General features: G+C 42.5%; 1 protein-coding gene across 5 annotated transcripts in view; it reads right to left on the bottom strand.

Annotated features, from left to right (window-relative positions):
* CADPS2 (calcium dependent secretion activator 2) overlaps positions 1–22,086 on the bottom strand; it is a 605,828-nt gene that overhangs the window by 432,822 nt on the left and 150,920 nt on the right. For all 5 annotated transcript variants that reach the window (XM_044280279.1, XM_044280275.1, XM_044280277.1 and 2 more), the window contains exons 7-8: positions 19,776–19,887; positions 11,237–11,376 (exon numbers count right to left, since the gene is read on the bottom strand). In XM_044280279.1, coding sequence (XP_044136214.1) covers positions 11,237–11,376; positions 19,776–19,887 — 252 coding nt within the window. The remainder of the gene's footprint in view (positions 1–11,236; positions 11,377–19,775; positions 19,888–22,086) is intronic.

The following is a 22,086-nucleotide window of genomic DNA, read 5'->3' as shown; positions in this document are numbered from 1 at the left end:
CGGCATTTAGGCCTTCAGGTAAAAGTGCATTGAATTCGAAGACAAAGCGTGATTACACATGGGACATTTTTTTGATGTGTTCTCCTCCCCTTCAATTTTTCTCGATCTTCTCAATTGCTGCGAAGGATATGCCTCTAGGGTCTTGATTATGGTATCTTTTAAAATGGCTTGACATTAAGCATTTATCATATCCTTTCCTAATGTTGTTCACATGTTCTGCTATCCGTGTTTTTAATGATCTCTTTGTTCTCCACACATTGTTTCTTGCACGGGCATTGAATAATATAGAAAATACTGGTGGTACAAGTGAGGAATTCCTTAATCTCATGTGAGAAGTTGTTTGTGGTGGAACAGATCTTATCTGTCTTCTTTGGAAAAGAGGTAAGTTTGCAGTTGCAGCATCTATTTAAGTTTGAAATAGCTACTGATTGGGTGTTCTTGTGTTTTGTTTTTATGTGGTTTGATGGAGGATGCAATCTTCAGGCCTAGATTTGGTGCTTTGGTGTATGTAATTAGTGGGTTGGTGGTAATTAATGGGCCTTTTAGTTTGTCCCTCAAAATGTGGTGCCAGTGCTCCTCTATAATGTGTTCCATCTTCTTGTATTAGACATTATAGGGAAGTATGAGCCGTAAGGAGTTGTCTCTCTCTGTGTTATTGTTAACATTCTTATTGTTCGTATTAAAGAAGGAGGGTCTATCCATGTCTTTTACTTTGGCTATGAATTGTTCCTTTAATATTTTGGCTTCCTGTTCGAATTGGTGATCAATTGTACAATTTCGTTTCAGACGTCTGAATTGACCTGTGGGGATGTTAAGGAGCCATCTCGGGAGATGGCAGCTGGAAAATAGTAGTAACGTATTATAAAAAACTAAGGTTTAATAGAATTAATTAAGATCCCAAATGGGGAAGACAAGCCCCTACCAGACAAAACAACAGTGTGGGGCCCACGTGGGTGAGTCCCCACAAGGTAGGTCACTCAGACAGAGCTGACCACCAGTTAAACACTAAAATTGGGTCTTTGGCGGGTGCAGTAGACCTGAAATAATGCCATAAGGCAAAGTAAAGGGTAGATCTTACCGGGAATGCCAGTCAGGACAGATATACTCCAATGCACAGGAGGTGGAGGAGCTTCTTGTGTTCTGAGACACGTCCTCTTGTCCGTGATACCAGGGTTCCAAGGGGCTACAGGGAAAAATCTATCCCTGTTAATGCCCTACTTGGCCTGTGAGTCCCTATGATATCCTCCTAACACGGGGTCCTGTCCCCGCAAGGGGTGGCCACGTCCGGAACCTAGCCCTATTAAGTCACCCTAAGGAGACAACGAGATGGTCCTGATGATGATAAGGGCTGCCAGAGTGAGATAGGGGAAATGGGTATGATATACACTCACCTAAAGAATTATTAGGAACACCATACTAATACGGTGTTGGACCCCCTTTTGCCTTCAGAACTGCCTTAATGCTACGTGGCATTGATTCAACAAGGTGCTGATAGCATTCTTTAGAAATGTTGGCCCATATTGATAGGATAGCATTTTGCAGTTGATGCAGATTTGAGGGATGCACATCCAGGGCACGAAGCTCCCGTTCCACCACATCCCAAAGATGCTCTATTAGGTTGAGATCTGGTGACTGTGGGGGCCATTTTAGTACAGTCAACTCATTGTCATGTTCAAGAAACCAATTTGAAATGATTTGAGCTTTGTGACATGGTGCATTATCCTGCTGGAAGTAGCCATCAGAGGATGGGTACATGGTGGTCATGAAGGGATGGACATGGTCAGAAACAATGCTCAGGTAGCCCGTGGCATTTAAACGATGGCCAATTGGCACTAAGGGGCCTAAAGTGTGCCCAGAAAACATCCCCAACACCATTACACCACCACCACCAGCCTGCACAGTGGTAAAAAGGCATGATGGATACATGTTCTCATTCTGTTTACGCCAAATTCGGACTCTACCATTTGAATGCCTCAATAGAAATCGAGACTCATCAGACCAGGCAACATTTTTTCCAGTCTTCAACAGTCCAATTTTGGTGAGCTCGTGCAAATTGTAGCCTCTTTTTCCTATTTGTAGTGGAGATGAGTGGTACCCGGTGGGGTCTTCTGCTGTTGTAGCCCACCTTTCTTTCCCATTCTGACATTCAGTTTGGAGTTCAGGAGATTGTCTTGACCAGGACCACAACCCTACATGCATTGAAGCAACTGCCATGTGATTGGTTGACTAGATAATCGCATTAATGAGAAAAAGAACAGGTGTTCCTAATAATTCTTTAGGTGAGTGTATATGTATAAAGTCCCGTCCCTACGCGTTTCGTTATTTCGGGAATATATCAAAGTATAAAGGGTACCTCCACTTTACTAAAAGAGACCCCTTAACTCTTCAGGGGACAGGGGTCAAAAAGTGGAGGATAATATCCCCACTCCTGCCACCGTGCGATAATATATCTAGATCAGAGAGAAACGGAGGGACTTCAGTTTGCTGCCCATAACAAACTAGTTCTCCAACTCTTGAACTTTGTTTTGACGAGCAACTGTTTTCTCTTTGACGGTCGTATATACCACCAGCTCAGGGGCACTGCGATGGGCAGTTCTTGCGCACCATCCTACGCTAATTAGTTCCTGGGCTGGTGGGAAGAGACCATAGCTTTTGGTGAGACACTCAACTGGTATACTGATTACATCGTCCTCTGGGCCCGCTACATAGATGACATTTTCATCTTGTGGAGCGGGCCAGAGGACGAGTTCAAGAGGCTAGTGGATGAGCTTAACAGTAACTCCATCAACCTCCGATTTACGTCGAGATGCCCTTTTTAGACATCTGCATCTCGAGAGACACCAAGGGGGGTCTACAGACCACTATTTTCCGCAAGGAAACATCCACAAATTCACTCCTTCGGTGAGACAGTTGCCATCCTGTCCCACTGAAACGTGGGATCCCAGGTGGCCAGTATCTGAGACTCAAACGCAATTGTTCGGAACCCCGTGAATTTACACGACAGGCAAACGAGCTCAGAAAGCGCTTCCGGGCACGGGGTTACCCGGATAACACGCTGAGAAAGGCCTACCAAAGGGCCCGACAGGAGACGCGTACCACACTCCTACATCCCACGGTGGGCCCCATAATCGGTCCACAACAAAATAAGTTACGCATCATCGGTACGTTTGATTCAGCCGCTAGAGAAATTAAGAAGATCCTGGCACGTAATTGGGACACTCTCCTGATGGATCCAGATTTGACTGCTGTTGTAAGCCCTTATCCATCAGTGACCTTCAGGAGAGGGACCAATTTGAGGGATCAATTTGTACATAGCCATTACAATCCTCCTAAAAAGAAGACGTGGCTGGATCAACCGGTGAATGGATGTTTCAAATGCGGTAGATGTAGTTTCTGCAAATATGTCACCCAGGGCAAAGTGGTTACAGTCGGCCCCGCGTACCCCGACCACTGTATACAGAATTTCATCAATTGCCGCACCGCAGGCGTGGTTTACCTCCTCACCTGTGAGTGCGGCATTCGGTATGTTGGTAAGACCCGCAGGGAGCTACGGGTACGCATGGGTGAGCATCTGGGCAACATCCGCAACAATAGGGATACCCCAGTAGCGAGACACATCCATTCCGCCCACGACGGGAGTTAGTCGGGGATTAGGTTTGTAGGACTGGAGGTGATCAAGAAGCCACCACGCGGAGGGAATTGGGAAAGGAGAACTCTCCAGAGAGAGTGTTGGTGGATTTTCAGGCTGAAGACCACCAACCCCCTGGCCTTAACGACCAGTTGCAATTCGGCTGTTTTCTGTGATTGGGTCAATACCCCTTTCCCCTCCACCAGCATTTGTGATGGATGCTGGACAGCCCGGTGACTCTTGCCCTCCTACCCCTGCCAACTGCATTATTTGTAATTTTTGCATTGCTCTGGTTGTGGCCTCATGACCTTAAGGCCTTGCTCTGGTCGCCATATATCAGGGGCCGTCTGGCCTTGGGACCGTAGTATACATTGCTAATCTCATGACGACACCACCTGACGCAAAGGGTCTCTTATGTTCTTAATCATTTATAGTTTTGTATGGTTATATGTCTCTAAGTGGCCATCACACTCCATCTGGGCCCTATTCATACGCTGTTGGTTGTTACCATTTCTTAATGGTTCAAATGAATTACAGTTATATATTGTCTTATTGCCTAATGTGGCAATCACACCTTGCCTAGGCCTAAGGGGGCGGCTTGTCATTTAATGCCCCTCTTTGAGGTCCCACGGTGTCGGTGACCTTCTTGTCACCAACACAGGTGAAGTAGTAGGAGTTGTCTGTATCTATTAAGCGACTCCTCCCACCGCCGCTATCCTCACCTTACAGCCGATGCCGCGCCCCATAGAGGATGACGCGTCCGGACAATGACGTCTATCACCGCGTCACTGAAACCGCGCGGCAGCCGGGCTGCTCATTGGACGACTGTGCATGCGCTAGGATGGAGGCGGACCGTTGCGTCATCTGACATGTGTATAGTCACATGACGCCGGCCGCACTCCTCACCTACTTCTTTGATTTAAACTGATTGGCGCTCACAGTAGCGCTGACAGAAGCCGATACACAAGCGGTCAGTCTATCTGCACTGCCGCTTCACATGGTACTCGCCACACGCGCTCCATGCTGGAAATCGTAAGTTAACCCATCATTCTTTTGCCATATCTGCAAGGATTGTTGCTAGACACAGGTCCTGAACGGAATATATATATATATATATATATATATATATATTTTTTTTTTTTTATTTTTTTTTTCCCTGTCATTTAACTTTCTTAGGTATCTGGACTGATCTGGACTATACCAGTCCAATCAGGTCTGCGCAACTCACAGGGCTACCCCTGCTTACCCCTTCCAACCTAGATATTTATCACATTGGGCTGGGAGCGCTGTCTCTTATGCCTTATGCTTCATGATCAGAACTGTGAGTAAACCAACAAGTTATATGACACAATTATAAAGACTAATGTCAGGTTCGGTACTTGAATGGATTTTTCTTTGTCATTCTGCTATTCACAGGTATCTGGGCTGATTTGGACCACACCGGTTTTTTTTAACCAACAGGCCCTCAGTTTCTCTCTGATCTAGATATATTATCGCACGGTGGCAGGAGTGGGGATATTATCCTCCACTTTTTGACCCCTGTCCCCTGAAGAGTTAAGGGGTCTCTTTTAGTAAAGTGGAGGTACCCTTTATACTTTGATATATTCCCGAAATAACGAAACACGTAGGGACGGGACTTTATACATATATATCATACCCATTTCCCCTATCTCACTCTGGCAGCCCTTATCATCAGGACCATCTCGTTGTCCCCTTAGGGCTACTTAGGGCGACTTAATTGGGCTAGGTTCCGGACGTGGCCACCCCTTGCGGGGACAGGATCCCGTGTTAGGAGGATATCATAGGGACTCACAGGCCAAGTAGGGCATTAACAGGGATAGATTTTTCCCTGTAGCCCCTTGGAACCCTGGTATCACGGACAAGAGGACGTGTCTCAGAACACAAGAAGCTCCTCCACCTCCTGTGCATTGGCGTATATCTGTCCTGACTGGCATTCCAGGTAAGATCTACCCTTTACTTTGCCTTATGGCATTATTTCAGGTCTACGGCACCCGCCAAAGACCCAATTTTAGTGTTTAACTGGTGGTCAGCTCTGTCTGAGTGACCTACCTTGTGGGGACTCACCCACGTGGGCCCCACACTGTTGTCTGTTTTGTTTTGTCTGGTAGGGGCTTGTCTTCCCCATTTGGGATCTTAATTAATTCTAATAAACCTTAGTTTTTTATAATACGTTACTGCCCCTTATTTCTTCTCACTATCTCTGTTACAGAGCAGTACATCCCGGGAGAGTGTTTCTGCACCATCTCCGCTTAGGGACCACCCTCAATTTTTCTAGCTGGAAAATAGTACAAAGCTGTTTCTTGCTGTAGGTTTTCGATAAGTGCTGTTATCCTGAATTTAAATTTGGAGGTCCAAAAATTATATTCGGACTCTACTGATGTTAGAGGAGAACCGTAAGTTTAGTGAATTATTGTTGATCTGTTCAAGGCATATCTGAAGTTCTGTTTCATTATTTCGCCAAATAAAAATGTTGTCATCTATGTACCTCTGCCATAGGACCAGGTCCGTCCCCAGTTTATGTTGAATATAGTAGTCTTCCCATTGGGACATAAAGAGATTTGCATAACTGGGGACGAACCTGGTCCCCATGGGAATACCCCTAGTTTGTAGGTAAAAGCAAAATAGTTGTGTATTAAAATGTAGCTGACTCCCTTTGCTAAGTATTCAATTTGTTCTGCTTGAAATAGGCCACTTTTTTCAACTGGGTAGTCATGAAGTTGATTCCTTGTTCATGGTCGATAATGGTGTATAGGGACTGTACATCTAAAGTGCCCAAGATCCAGTCGAGGTTGTATTCTAGTTCTTCTATTATTTTAATAACCTAGGTAGTGTCCTTAATGTAGGAAGGTGTCTTTTTTACTACAGGTTGGAGGAGCCGATCTATATATTGTGAAAGGTTGGATGTTAGGGACCCAATGCCTGAGATGATTGGACGTCCAGGCAGGTTTTCTGCGTCGTTGTGCACTTTTGGTACACAGTAAAATACTGGTATCCGGTATTGTGAGTTCAGTAAAAAATTGGTTTCCTGGTCTGATAAAATGTTTTTCCTTTTTCCTTTTTGGCAGAGGTCTTTAAGGGTTTGTTTGTATTCTTCGGTGGGATCTTTGGTTAGTCTCATGTAAGTGGTTGATTCTAATAGTTGTCTCCTACACTCTTGATTGTAATTTTCAGCATCCAGAATAACTATGGCTCCTCCCTTATCTGCTGGTTGAATTGTAATGTTTTCATGCGATTGTAGTTGTTTAATAGCCTGGATTTCTTGACTGGATAAGTTGTTCTTTATATTGTTATTTTTTACATTTTTCTAATCCTATATATGTATCAAATGTATTCATTTTTGTGGTGGGGCAAATTTTAGGCCTTTGTTGAGGAGGTTGATTTGGAGTTTAGTCAATATAGTATTGCTGAGGTTTATTATTGCATTATTTTCATTTAATTCCTGCGGTTTGTAACTTTTTTCTCTGTCCTCTCCGTATCTGTCTCTTCCTGTTTCCTGTGTGTGTTGTCTTTGGTGTGGTTGAAGTGGGGTTGCTTGTGTGCGATTGGTTCTTGAGTGTTGGTGAGTGTACTTTGTGGGGATTTGTGATAGTGCCTGTGTTCCCAATTCTGATAGTTGTTTCTGTTCCTCGGGTTGTATTGGTGTGAGTATTGATGAGAGTTTGATAGGGGGGAGTGCTGTGCTCGATATGGCGATTGTAGAGTTCTCGGGATTTGTGGTGGGGTGGGGGTTTGTCTAAAAAATGTTCATTAGTGAGCGTTTCAAATCTGTTCGTGACTAGGATAGTGTATCTTAGTTGTGTAGTGTCATTTTGTGTATCTTCTATTTGTGAGTTTTCCTAACAATGTATTTGGTTGTGTTGTTCACTTCTACCTTGTATGTTATTCTGATTGAACGCAAACTTTTAGATTTTTTTATCCATAATTTCATTTTCTAGTCTATCTAGGCTTTTACACAATCTGTCTTGACACATATTGAATTCCTCATTTTTGGCTGTTTGTTTACTATTTCTTTCATTTTGTTGATGTTATCTGTTGTCTCTTCCAAAATTTGTGTTCTTCTCCTAATGATCAGTTCGGTTAAGGCCAGAGACTGAGATATCAGGAGAGACTCCCATTATTTGTTGAAACCAGTGTTGCATATGTCTTGTGCTGGGGTTTTAGTTAGGCATAGGCTATCTGATCTCCCACCTTTGTTTTAGTTGTTTGTGTAGTAATACTTCAAGTTCCCTGAACAACTCGGACATGGTTTTGTCTTTAATAGTGTTGGTGGTATTGGAGTTGAGCAGAAATGATTCATCTTTTAAGCGTTTGCTCGCAACATGGTTCAAGATATCCATGAAGTTTGAAGCTTGCTTTAAAACTGGAAGGAATGCGAGAATATCTTCTCTTGGACTATCTGATAGCAGGTGCTCTTCTAATTTAAACAACCAAAGAGATAGGGTTCTTGCTGCATAAGTAGCAATTCCTGGTCTTTAAAAAATCCTGGGAATCAAATATGGCTTTATTAAGGACAGATTCACACTTCTTGTCCATGGGTTCACTCCACAAACGCACATCTTTGAATGGCAATGTGGATTTTTTTAGATCCTTGCCACCAGAGGGTGCACTCTAGGGGTTTTATCCCACAAACTAGATTCTTGTTCATCAAATGGGTATTTCCTTTAGAAAATTCTGGATACCCCAGCTCTTTTCTCAGGATCATTCCATTCATTAGCGATTAATTTTACAATACTTTCATGTACAGGGAAGACTCTTCTTTTTTTATCCCCATCCCCAAGACCTCTGAATAACTGATCCTGAACTGAATGCGTCTCCTTGACTTCTTCAATATTAATAGTAGCTCAGATCATTTTTAAAAGAGATTCAGTCTCCTCTATAGTACACAGCAGCCGCCCGAGTCATCTTCAGAGTCAGAATCATAGGAGATTTCACTTTCTTAACAATCCAAGTCCTCATCTACTAGGATTTGAGTCTCAGCTTTTGATGGTTTCTGTGACAAACCATACAGCTTGGCGTCTGCCGCTGAGCTTACTTCTTCCTTAATCAATGAAGGTTCTCAATCATAGAGGGGGGTACTTCCAACATCACTTTCCCTGCACATTTAGTACATCATTTCTTCTTAAAGAATAACGCCAGCACCTTTCTACATAAAGCACATTTTGGGATTTCAGTAAAGGTTCTCCCGATTTAGAAGCAGCTTTACCCAAAAAGATAAATAAGAATTCCTAAGCAACTGCCAGGAATCAGAATCATGAAGAGAACCTCCACAAAAGGGCTGCAAAAAAAAGAGGTTTCCCCTGGCCATCACAACTCTCACCCAATGTCCTAAGGCCACAATAATAGAAAATGAGGAGGAGGAGGCTTACCAGGCTGAGGACCCTAGGAAGATCCACATTCTTCTTAGCAATGAACGCATCAGAGGGGTAGACATGGCGACTGCCGGACAGAAAATGCCAACTTGCAGGCAATCTCCAACCCAACTCCCCTGCTTTATTCCAGCACACTTCCAGGTTCCGGAGCGTCACCTGACCATTACTTCACGACCTCCACGCTGAAGCACACCACGTGACGTAAGGAGGCACATCGCCTGCAGCTTGCACTAGAACGCTGCCAAGAAATGAATAGGGTATGCCAGACAAGGAATCCCCTGCTGTGTGGAAAGCAGAATCCTCCTATTCGAAAACTTCAAACAAGTGACGTAGGGCCCGGGGCTGCCCGTACCCATGGGACTTAAGCCAAAGCACTAGGTAAGGAAAGCACTCCTGCGCCCAACTTCCTGTGGTCTGCACCAGCCCTCCTGAGCCTAGCTCAGGGCATACAAGCCCAAAGGCTGTGTGAATCTGAGAAAATAATGCAGATGATCCACCTGCTGCTGGTCTCCAGACATCCAAGGGACAGGAAACAACTTAAGAAAGTAAAAGGGGTGGAGGTTTTAAAACTAATCAGTCTCCAAGTTGTTTCCTGTCTGTGGAAGGCAGGATAACCTCCAGCTGGTGCCGCTGGAGATGCATAAGGAAAATACAGGTTTTACTGAATCCTTTCCCACAAAACTATATTAATCTGCTCTGCTCCTCCTACTCTATAACATGCTGCCTACAGATTACACTGTATTTACATGGTGAGAGGTCCTCTTTAACTGCTTAAGTGCTTCTTATTTTCTTTAGTTTTAGAGTTCACTGTATGCTTTTTGCATTCAATAACAGTGTAAATTATTGAAATCATCATGATTATGTCCAACCAGCTATGCAATTTTCATTTTTATACTCTTAAAATGCCCATGTTTGAGGTCAAATGCATCTAAATGAAGCAGCTCTACTAACAGTCCAGATTACAAATCTATTCATAATACAGGATATAAAACAAAACTAGCAAAGCAAATATAGCATACAAATATTTCAAATATTGAACAATTACAATTTTGTGCAAAAAGAAGAAAATTCTTAATAAATGTGGTGCATCTGGCTCCAGTCATTTTTTTTTACTTATTAAGATTGGCATAGCTGTACTTTCCATGGCCTAAGGAGCCAAATTCAGGAGAAATTCAAGAGCCACATATGGTCCTAATACTAGTGCAGAGGATATCATTTAATGCATTTTTTCATACATTTTCATCATTCATTTTTGTGCCTGAAGGTCAAATCTAAAAGGTAGACATGCACATAAGATTATGATTGACTACAATGCAGCTGAAGAAAAAGTATACCTAATGCATCTAGTACTGTCAGCCTAGCTCAGTCCCTAACATCTAGATATTCTTATATATGTGCATGAAGTGATTCCAGCTACTGTGCAGGTCAGCCAATAAGAAACCAGCTCTAGAAGCATCGGTTTCACGCCAACACTTTCAGAGAGGGAATGAAAAGAGCAGCAGCGGGTGCCATAACAAGCATGCAATGGTAATATCACAGGAGCATTACAAAATATGAAAAAATATATATTAATTCAATTAAAAATGTCATGTTTTAAGACAACCTCTTTACTGAAAAAGCTCAAATTCATTTAGTTTAATATTCTGTAAGTAATGCTGTTCTAGAGAAAGCTTAGTCATTTAAACTCTTATGTTTGTTCTTGAGAGTTTATATTTATGCAAAAAGGTTTAAAGGGGTTGTCTAGGACTTAAATACTGATGAACTAGCCTTATGTTTTTCATCACTATCAGATACTGTATGTGGGCATTCACCTTTGGCACCCCTGCTAAATCGGCTATTTGAAGGGACCATGGCGCGCACACCAGAAATGCAGCCTCTTCATACTATACCAAGCACAGCTCCACAAATTGTATAGCAGTTGTGTTTGGTAGTTCAGCTCAATCCCATCTACTGCCCGATGGACGTGATGCCGCAGGCTGCGGAAGCGGCATCTGGATGGTTCCTTCCTACAACTACGGTAATTATTAGCTGCACTATTAAATTTATTAGGAGAGATGTAGTAAAACGAGTGCAAATAAAAAATGGAGTAGCTACTGATATCAACTAATCAGGTTGTTATTTCCTTTTCCAGTCGGCCTCTAAACAATCAAATCTTTTGCATTGCATCTACACATGTCCAAGATTATTTTTTTTTAAATGCACCGGTACTCAGGCTTACCCACTATGTTTCATATGTGGTGGTTTGTCCATCCTTACTGCCAGTTTAATCTTCAGATCAGTGTCTTGGCTGTGTTTGGGAACAGTCATTTTGTGTAGTTCTGGCATTTTTGTACTATTGGGTGTTGGTGTAAGTATTACCTAAGAAAATCAAAAAAGACCAATTAATTAACTGCAATTGCGGACAAGAATAGGGCATGTTCTCTCTCTTTCGGGAACGGAAATGCGGAACAGAATTGCGGACATGTGAATGGACCCATACTCAGTAAAGCATCAGTTTGCAATACTAATAAATGGATCAGAGATCAGTTATTTCTGACAGGAGAAAAAGTACTGATCTCTGATGGAAGTCACACAAACTGATCATAACCGAATCTCAAAATCTGCTCAACATACTGAATCGGCTTTTTTATTTTATCTAGACTTTTAAACGATATAGTTATCAGTAATGAAGAGTCCCGTAATAGTCAAACAAACTTAATTCATGCAGTAAAAGGAACCTTAAAACCTCAATCTTTATTAAAGTTAATTCAAGGACCTAGAAAAATAGGTCCAAATATATACTGGTATATCTATATTCCTACCCTGGTCTCTCCTCGTTCCTACCCTAAGACACCCTAATAGATAAAGATTATTCCCTTATAGCCCGACGTGTTTCTCCCAAGCGGGGTCCTTCAGGGGGTCGGTATGGGAAGACAAAAAAAAGTCCAAATAGATTAAATTGAATAACGCTACAAGCAGGGTGACAAAAAATTTGATAATAGGAGAAGCCGGCCACATTGATATATAATAAAGGACACATGACCAGTACATGCAGATGACCAGGTTCCTCCTACAACAAAAAGTTCAAAGGAAGTCTTGGTCATAAGAATATAAAAAGTACCAAAGACAAGTACAGTGGCATCAGATAGCAATGATAGAAGCCATTACTTACATTGACTGTCCCTCATATTTTTGGCCAACTTCCTCACTGGTGCAAAATGGTGCAGATAAAAGAGGATAGGCAAGTCCTCGATTTAAATAGTGAGGCATCGCGGTACTTCCTCCTGCCGGGAAAGATGCTTCCAGCATAGAGAAATGCATAATTAGATGATACATGCCCTTTCCCGGCCCTATGGAGCGCATCTCCCGATGCTACTCCATCCGGAGTTGTGGAATGCATGCGATGAAATGCATGATCCACTTCCGGTCCGGCTTGCGGAATGCACATGGTGGAACGCAAATCAACTTCAGGTCGGGCTTTTCACTTCTATCAGCCTCCCATGGAGCGCGCCAGGTACAAGATGCACATATAGTCATCGCTCCACTAACATACAGAGCCAGGCCAGTCACTGTAGGTGTGTCATCACTAATGGAAGATAAAATACTTATAACGATCATATATTTATATACATGATAACACACCTATAGTGTTCATCCCCCACCATATAGCAATACTTTTTTAAAGGTAATAAATGTATTAATGCTATGCCCCACATGGGACCCTCCAGCGCCAATCCTAGTCCCTCTATTCTTTAAACTCATTAAACTGACTAAAAAAGGAATGACATAAAATGAATGTGAATTCAGGGAAAAATGATAAGGTGGAAAAATAAGCGCTACCATTTAAAATTTGGATGCTTCTCACACCACTGGCTAGGACAGGATTCACTTTCAAATGACAGAAACCAAAGCAAAACTGAGAACAGTAAATATGGGATCAAGCCATCCAGTCAGATGAAGCAACTGAAGGTTAGTCTCTCATTTAGATCGCTAAGGGATTGGGACCGGAACCTATAGATCCATTCAGACTCTCTTTGAAGAATATTTTTGTCCCATTACCCTTTCTCGGTGACTGGGTATAATCTCCAAAACTGAGAATCGCAAAACCCGGGAATCACACAAGTGTCTCTCCGTGATTCGCCAGAGGAGTAGCATTTTTCTTATGGATGTCATTTATATGTTTGCACACCCTCCTTCTAAGTTCCCTTAGTGTCTTAGCTATGTAGTCTTTCCAGCATGGACATTGACCGATATAAATGACACCCCTGCTTTTGCAGTTGATAAATTCTCTAATCTGGAAAGTCTGATTTGTGGCAGAACACTCAATTGTTTTCGATGTAGAAATGAATTCACACACCTTGCACGCTCCACAGCGGAACATGCCTGTTGGCAGTGGCATTGTTAGGTCAAAACATTCAGGGCTGGAGCCTCGAATGTTTATGCTGGTGATTTTTTTTTACTAGTCTATTCCGAGCCGTCTGGGCAATCCCACAGATCATTCCCCAACCCCCCTTGTACTTTTTCCGCTACTTGCAGGCTGCGAGGGCATGAGTTCAGAACTTCAGTCACTTCAGTCTGCAATTCTGTTCTGCGACGCGTGATCCTGCAAGACCCACTGCAGGAGGTCACGGGTCTCGCGGGATCACGCGCCAGAGATCAGAATTGCGGACCGAAGTGACTGAAGTTCTGAACTCATGCCTGCGCAGCCTGCAAGTAGCGGAACAAGTACAAGGGGGGTTGATGGGTTCCAATTTCTGTGATTAGTTTATAGTTGGGGGGGTTTGCTTAATTTTACCATAGGTTAGAATGATCTGTGGGGTTGCCCAGACAGCTAGGCCCTTCACTGTAGTTATTAACCCCCATCAGCAGTCCCAGTCCCCATAGGGGGCATATAGTGACCGTGTACCAGACGATCCCTTAAACTCCTCCCTTTGCGATAAGTAATCTAATTTAAGAGTCCATAAAAAAAAAAAATCGGCTAATACTTATTGATAACTGTCCTGATTTCCCATATTGGACCTATCTTATGTTGAAATCAATCGGATAGGAGCTTGTTCATTATCCGAAGATACTTTGGGGGTAAGGCCACTTTCACACTTGCATTCGTCGGTCCGCTCGTGAGCTCCGTTTGAAGCTCACGAGCGGACCCGAACGCCTCCGTCCAGCCCTGATGCAGTCTGAATGGAGCGGATCTGCTCAGACTGCATCAGTCTGGCGGCGTTCAGCCTCCGCTCCGCTCGGCCAGGCGGACAGCTGAACGCTGCTTGCAGCGTTCAGCTGTCCGCCTGGCCGTGCGGAGGCGAGCGGATCCGTTCAGACTTACAATGTAAGTCAATGGGAACGGATCCGCTTGAAGATGACACCATATGGCTCAATCTTCAAGCGGATCCGTTCCCCATTGACTTTACATTGAAAGTCTGAACGGATCCGCTCAGGCTACTTTCAGACTTAGAAATTTTTCTAAGTTATTAATGCAGACGGATCCGTACTGAACGGAGCCTCCGTCTGCATTAATATGATCGGATTCGTTCAGAACGGATCCGATCAAGCGCAAGTGTGAAAGTAGCCTAAGAAGGTCAGTTCTATCCTGTGTCTGTATTTGCTTAAAGGCATTCCTTAGTATTCCTTCTGGATACCCCCTATCCAAAAACCTATTATATCGTTTTTTGGCCTCAACATGGAAATCCTTGGAGTTAGGGCAATTTCTCCGGGCCCATAAGTATTGACCCCTCGGAATACCCTTTTTAGGGCCAGGGGGTGATAACTATCCCAATGCAGGATAGTGTTCGTAGCTGTCGGTTTCCTAAAAATGGTGGTTACGAGTTTTTTTGCCCTCGTTACATACATTCACGTGGAGAAACTTAATATACTCCCCCTGAATCTCATAGGTAAATTTCAGACCAATCTCGTTGATGTTTAGGGTGTTGATAAAGCTGACAAATTCATCCTTGATCCCATGCCATAACATGAAAATATCGTCAATATAACGTGTCCAGAATGAAATTTTGTCATTCCACCCCGTGTGCTGATCTGGAAAGATATCTTTTTTTGGCCCACCTTAATTATTTTTCTTATCTTGTTGACGATTTGGGCTTATTTTCTAATCAGGGTAAATATAGATATATAGATTTGGACCTATTTTTCGAGGTCTTTTAATTGATTTTAATATTTTACTGTATGAATTAAGCTCTCTTTATTTTACTTTTATTTTCTTCTGGCAGATCAGAAGAATGGAAAGCTAAATGGTGATGTGAACTCATGATAGATAGATAGACCTTTATGTCACTAGCAGCATCAAAGACAACAGGAGTGGGAGCATCTGGAGCAATGGGGACGTTGCCGTTACTCATAAAAGCTCTGCTTTCTCTGCCACAGCCACCCTATGCACCTTCATTGACAGGCCCAGGTGTCATGATGCTTTCACTGCCTGATCCTGTCAATCAAAGTGCAGAGGGAGCAGCAGTTGCAGAGAGAGCAGAGCCTCTAGGTGTAATGACAACACCCCCTTTGCTCTTAAAATCCCATATATTCAAACATTTTTCTCCGCAATGTGGGCACAAATGAACATGGGACCAACACAGATGCCTTCAGCTGCCAAGCGCACATGTGTCAGGTCAGCCAGTTTCATAGGTGCAGATCTGCTAACAGATGACATTGCCCCACAAATAATATTCTACAGTTTTGAAACCTGGACCTGAATTCTTTTGTAATTGCATATAGTTAAATATTTAGTATAGCCACCAAGCTATTCAATCAAATCTATTTGTACACCACCACCTGCTGTTTGTTCTTTTTCTAATTTCTTTGAAATTAGCACCTGAACTGCCAGCTTGAAGTAAATCTAACAATTGGAGCAATGAATGGTGAGATCTCTGGAACCATGTGAAGTACAGGGCTCGTTCTAGCTTTGGTAAAAAGAGGTTTTCATGTATTAGACCATTTTTTACATTAATCCTGGGATAAATCCTTTAATGCTACCTGTACTCATTGCAAAAGATGTATATTTTTTTTCTGCTTAGATTACCGTGCAAAAAAACAGCAGCGTAATACAGCACCAGGAAAGATTAAACAAATGTAATGTCTCTTTGTCGATGTTTTCCGTGTGGAAACTGACCTGCTGTGCAGATTTACAAATGTAACCTTTTCTAATGAAGAGTTAGATCTGCAGCAAAACAACATCAAATACGCTGTTAGAAATGGCACTTTTTGTTGTGGTTTGGGTTCAGAAATGCACGGAAATTTGCATGGATCTGCTACACGTTGACCTGCATCAGTGTAAAGAAATACTGTACCTCTAGCAATTAAGGATCTATTTAGGTTTGTACCATTTGAGTTCAGCTGCATTTACACTGCGCGTTTGGCAGATTAACTGGGAATAAATGTTTATACAAATGCTTGTTCCAGATAATATGTGCTACAGATCACCAGATCTCATCGAGCGAAACGAATGTTGGCGCAGACACCTCAATCATCGCTTCTGAACTGCAGAGCGTGCTGTCCAAACAGAAACAACGAATCTGTATGAGGGCGAACGATAGCAGTAGCCATTCCTCGTCCCCATACAGTGGAGGAGATTGCATGTAAATATAAAAAAATAAAAAATAAATAAATTTTATTTTTCTTTCTACAGTGCTGTGTGAGGGCTTAATATTTGTGGGAAGTAGACTTCTAGTTTTCATTAGTGTCATTTTGAGGTTCATACAGTACCACTTTTTGATAGCTTTTTATTCCAAATTTGTTCACCAAGTAAGGCTACTTTCACACTAGCGTTCGTCGGTCCGCTCGTGAGCTCCGTTTGAAGGGGCTCACGAGCGGACCCGAACGCTTCCGTCCAGCCCTGATGCAGTCTGAATAGATGCGGATCCGCTCAGACTGCATCAGTCTGGCGGCGTTCAGCCTCCGCTCCGCTCGCCTCCGCACGGACAGGCGGACAGCTGAACGCTGCTTGCAGCGTTCGGGTGTCCGCCTGGCCATGCGGAGGCGTGCGGATCTGTCCAGACTTACAATGTAAGTCAATGGGGACGGATCCGTTTGAAGATGCCACAATATGGCTCAATCTTCAAGCGGATCCGTCCCCCATTGACTTTACATTGAAAGTCTGGACGGATCCGTACGAGGCTATTTTCACACTTAGCTGTTATATGCCAATATAATGCAGACGGATCCGTTCTGAACGGAGCCTCCGTCTGCTTATTATGATCGGATCCGTTCAGAACGGATCCGATCGAACGCTAGTGTGAAAGTAGCCTAAGGCTACGCTTCAGTTCAGATAATATAACCGCATGCATCCGTTCAGAACGGATCCATTTGTATTAACTTTAACATAGCCATGGTCTTGAACACCACTGAAAGTCAGTGGGGGACGGATCCGTTTTCTATTGTGCCATATTGTGTCAGTGAAAACGCATCCGTCCCCATTTACTTACATTGTGTGTCAGGACGGATCCGTTTTCTATTGTGCCATATTGTGTCAGTGAAAACGCATCCGTCCCCATTTACTTACATTGTGTGTCAGGACGGATCCGTTTGGCTCAGATTCATCAGACGGACACCAAAACACTGCAAGCAGCGTTTAAGTGCCGCCTCCAAAGCAGAATGGAGGTGGAACGGAGCCAAACTGATGCATTCTGAGCGGATTCTTATCCAATCAGAATGCATTAAGGGCAAAACTGACCCGTTTTAGACCGCTTGTGAGAGCCCTGAACGGATCTCAAACAGAAAGCTAAAACGCCAATATGAAAGTAGCCTGAGGCTCAGTTTGACTCCGTTCCGCCTCCAATCCGCTTTGGAGGCGGACACCAAAACGCTGCTTGCAGCTTTTGGCGTCAGTCTGACGAAACTGAGCCAAACAGATACTTCCTGACACAATGTAAGTCAATGGGGACGGATCAGTTTTCTATGACACAACAGAAAACGGATCCATCCTCCCTTCACTGAACAGATACAGACGTTTGTATTATCTAAACAGATCAGTCTGTGCAGATCCATGACAGATCCGCACCAAACACCAGTGTGAAAGTAGCCACTCTGGCATTTTATTTTACGCCATTCACCGTCCAGGATAAATTGTTACGGTCAAATATACAGAGATTTTATTTTTGCACTTTTAGCTGGCTACGACATGCTTGAGGCTTTGATTTTGGCCACAGCCTGCGTGCACAGACATTGACATCCCACAGTCTCATTTGTGGGGTGCTGATAGGAGACCGAATGAGTCCACTCCCTCTGCAACTGCTTACATGCATTGAGCGCTATTCACCTCGGCATCTAAGGGGTTAAACAGGCCAAATGGTCACTTCTGCCAGTCTGGACCGTTAGAGCAGGAGGCCACCTTTCCGCTGCATAGGAGACCTGTACAGTGCTTAGACTAGGCTGCTGTAAAGACGCGGCGGCCCAGAATAATGACCCTTAGTGACTGCTGTAAAAAAAAAAAAAAAAATGTACAGGGGGGTCAACTAAGAGGGTAACAAAATAAGTCTCATTTTTGCATCCTTTTGGTAGAGTGCTGGATTTTTTTCATTTGTATATACTGCTCTTCAGCGAGCACCTCCTTAATTTTTTTTCTGTCCATGAGTGTTTCTCATTCTCGATTCATTATATCATCACAACGTGGTATATCATCATGGTTGCAAGTTACATGGCATACTTAAGTGCCTGGAGATATAATAGCAGGCATAAACATAACAGCGATGCTAGTATGTTCTAAGTCACTAGGAGGTATTACCACCGCAACAGAATCAACAGTAAACCATGGCAACAGTTACTGTACAGTTTTCTTTGTAAGAGGGACAAGGTTGATTTCCAATCGTCTTACAAGTGGCTGCGTTGGGTACTGCAGCTTTGTCCTGCTCACTTGAATTCCTTTGTCCAATCTACTTGAATGAGACAGAGCTGCAAAACCTACCATAGCTGCTACTGAATCTTCAGTGTGCAGGGTAGGCAGTAACTGAGATAAGGAAGAGGCCACATAACATGCTCTGGTGCCGCAGTCTAACAAACAGCAGAACATCAGAAGAGTTGGGCCCTCACCAAAGAATAGGCTATCAATACTGTAATCCTGGAAAGTGTATAGCCAAGTGACATCACCAGCACTAACGGGCAGTCTTTAGCACTGCCCTAGCCTCCGCCTAGCAGAGTCTAAATGTAAACAGCGCTTGCCCTGTGCAATTCAGCGCAGGGCACGGGGGAGCATCAGATCGGCAAAAGCTCTAATGCTCTACCCATTCATGGTGAATGAGTGCAGATCAGGTTATGTCCCGGTTCAGCTCTCATCCCGGACAACCCCTTTAAGAATTGAAACAATTTTTTCTAATTTACACTGTAAACTAGTTATGCAGAGAATGGCTCTGGAATGCTCATCAGGAACAAGTTTACGTTGGGTGGGTCTTTTCTTTTCAAATGTATAAGGTGGAGATTTTGAAATGTTCTGACTGGAAGAGCTCATGAAAGAAAAAGAAAAAAAAAAAAATCTAGTTCTTCCTCACAAAGTCTCAAGACGTTGGTCATTCTATATTTTACGCACTTTTTGCAGATTTAGCAAAGAGATACAACAGCACTCTTAAGACGTGATCTCTGGCATGGCCACTTAACACAACAACTCCTGAGGCATACCAGCCATAGGGAGGAAGTGTTTCTTTACCTATTGGCTGGTGGAGAGGTGGTCAATCCACCTGGGACTCTAAACCCTCTAAATTAGGGAGTGCGACTAATGTGCAGTATGTGTACTAAGTACCTGTCATGTCACAAACTCACATGGCAACCATATTTGGATTACCTACTTTGCCAAGTTCTTTATCTTCCAGAGCCAGAACACCAGTACTTTCTGTGAAGAGCTTGACTTTAACAATTGGTCTAGGGTGAGTGGTTGTAAAATCCCCTTGAGTTCCCCATCTATAAAAAACAAAAAAAGGTTTATTAGAAACATTTTAACAATAAATAGTTGTATAATTTAAAATCCGTACATCCGAAATAGAGTTTTCACTAGCAACCCATGTCCTCAGCTCTATACACAAAATCCCGGTGACAGGTTCCCTTTAAGAATATAATCTCTATGATAAAAATCAGTCTGCTTTGCCAATAGGTAGTTTTTATATTATTGCATTTCCCAATATGTTAGATACTGTGAATCTCCTTTTAATTTATGACAAATAGATCCAAATTTCTGTGCTGACTGATTTCTTAATATATATTTAGTGGTGGGAGCTTCAACAAGCCAAATCCCTCACAGAGACATCATTTAAAAAATAGATAGCTAGCTCAATACCTGCAGTTGCCATTAGAGGGAGCCTAGGAGCATATGGTTGTCTATTGAACTAAACAGAAGAATAAGTTCCTGTGCTAAATCTAGATGTCACCACACGTAGTCAGCATGTTTATATTAAAAAAATATATATATAAATATATATATATATATATATATATATATATATCTATATATATATATATATCTATATATCTATCTATCTATATCTATATCTATATATATATATATATATATATATATATCTATCTATCTATCTATACAGGGGATTTGAGTTTCCAAACACCAAAAAGATATATTAAGAAATTAATCAACACGTTATTAAATGGCTTAAAAACAGAATGATTATAAAAGGTAGAGATTAACCTGCATAAAAGGGTTACAAACACAAACACACAAAATGCAATCGCACTCTGCAACCAGCACTCTGCCCTGCCTTTATGCGGGATGTTTTTGCGTTTGTATCTGTATTTCGCCATAGCAATGTGCACCTGCATAGGGTTGTGTGGGCCGAATCCCCCATAAAAGGGTTACAGCTGACCAAAAAGATAAATTATTTTAGATTATATTACATTACTGGAAACATATAATTATGAGACTAACTATTTCCCCGTACAATATAGTATCATTTGACTGAACAGTATTATTATAAGGTTTATTCTAAGCTGATTGCACTGTACTAACTAATAGACAGGTCTTTTTGAAGTCCAGACCCTGGTTAATACCAATCCCTAGCGCTAAACAGAGAAATAATTACTGTACATGGATCTTGGACAGTCTACACTTCTCTAGGGAGTAGAAGAGACACTTTACTAATTAATTTGTGTTTGCAAAGCCCTGAATTAAAATACTTCAAGACTGTTCTAAGGATCTGAAAATACAGTGCTGTTTTCCGGCATATGCTGTTTTCTATCTTATCGTCACTATCTTTTTTTAGGTCGTGTCTAACAACTATTACATGTTGCATTGCTACTAGCGGTGACCAAGCTGCATATGGTCAGGAGATGCAGTATTAGGACTGCAATCCACTAAAAGTATCAGGGATGGCTCGGCTGCTCACTGCCACTTGGCACAGTTTACAATGAAAGGTCATCTGCTCAGCTAGTTGTCTTTTCTGAGAGACAGAAAACCAATTAAAAATACTCCCTAGTGCATCGCAAGGGACCTGTAGACTTCTCGTCTCTGAAGCAATACATGCAGTGCATTGCTATAATAATTTATATGTTGGCAAAATCAATTAAAAAAAGATAAATATATAGACTTTCTAGTAGTGGGCAGAGTAGTGGAGGCCACCGCTTTCCTTACTGTGCAGCTGGTAGGCATCAACAGAGGCCCACATTTTTACTCTATTTGTATTCAGCTGTCTGCCTGCTTGACAGTCTTTGGTGGTGCTGGGCAAGTATTCTTTAGTGTTAGATTACAACTGACAAACAAAAAATATAACTATGCCCAGCCACATACACAAAGAAAAACAAAACTTTAGATAATAAGTACCGGTATGCTTTAAAACAGCAATACCATTCTGCTGGTAAGTAAGAAAGCCACATTCAATTTAGATCGCATTATCAGCCACTAGTAGCGCTAGTGGTTTACTAGTAATTGCCAGCCGCCCCTGGACTTGCCACTGTTACAAGATGCAAGTCCAGGTGTGGGCAACCAATTATTGGTAAATTATCATCCTACATGAGGGCGCTAATGCATACGTAATGGAATCTTAATGATACACCACTTTGGAAAATCAGCAGCATATCTGTGCACACTCTGCAGCAGCCAAATCTGTATCAAACTGTGGATAAAAAATAAAAAAAGATTTGATCCACTCCTTTTAA

This window comes from Bufo gargarizans, chromosome 2 (assembly GCF_014858855.1).
Source record: "Bufo gargarizans isolate SCDJY-AF-19 chromosome 2, ASM1485885v1, whole genome shotgun sequence".
In the NCBI taxonomy this organism is placed as follows: domain Eukaryota; kingdom Metazoa; phylum Chordata; class Amphibia; order Anura; family Bufonidae; genus Bufo; species Bufo gargarizans.
This window is presented reverse-complemented; position numbering and strand designations above follow the sequence as displayed.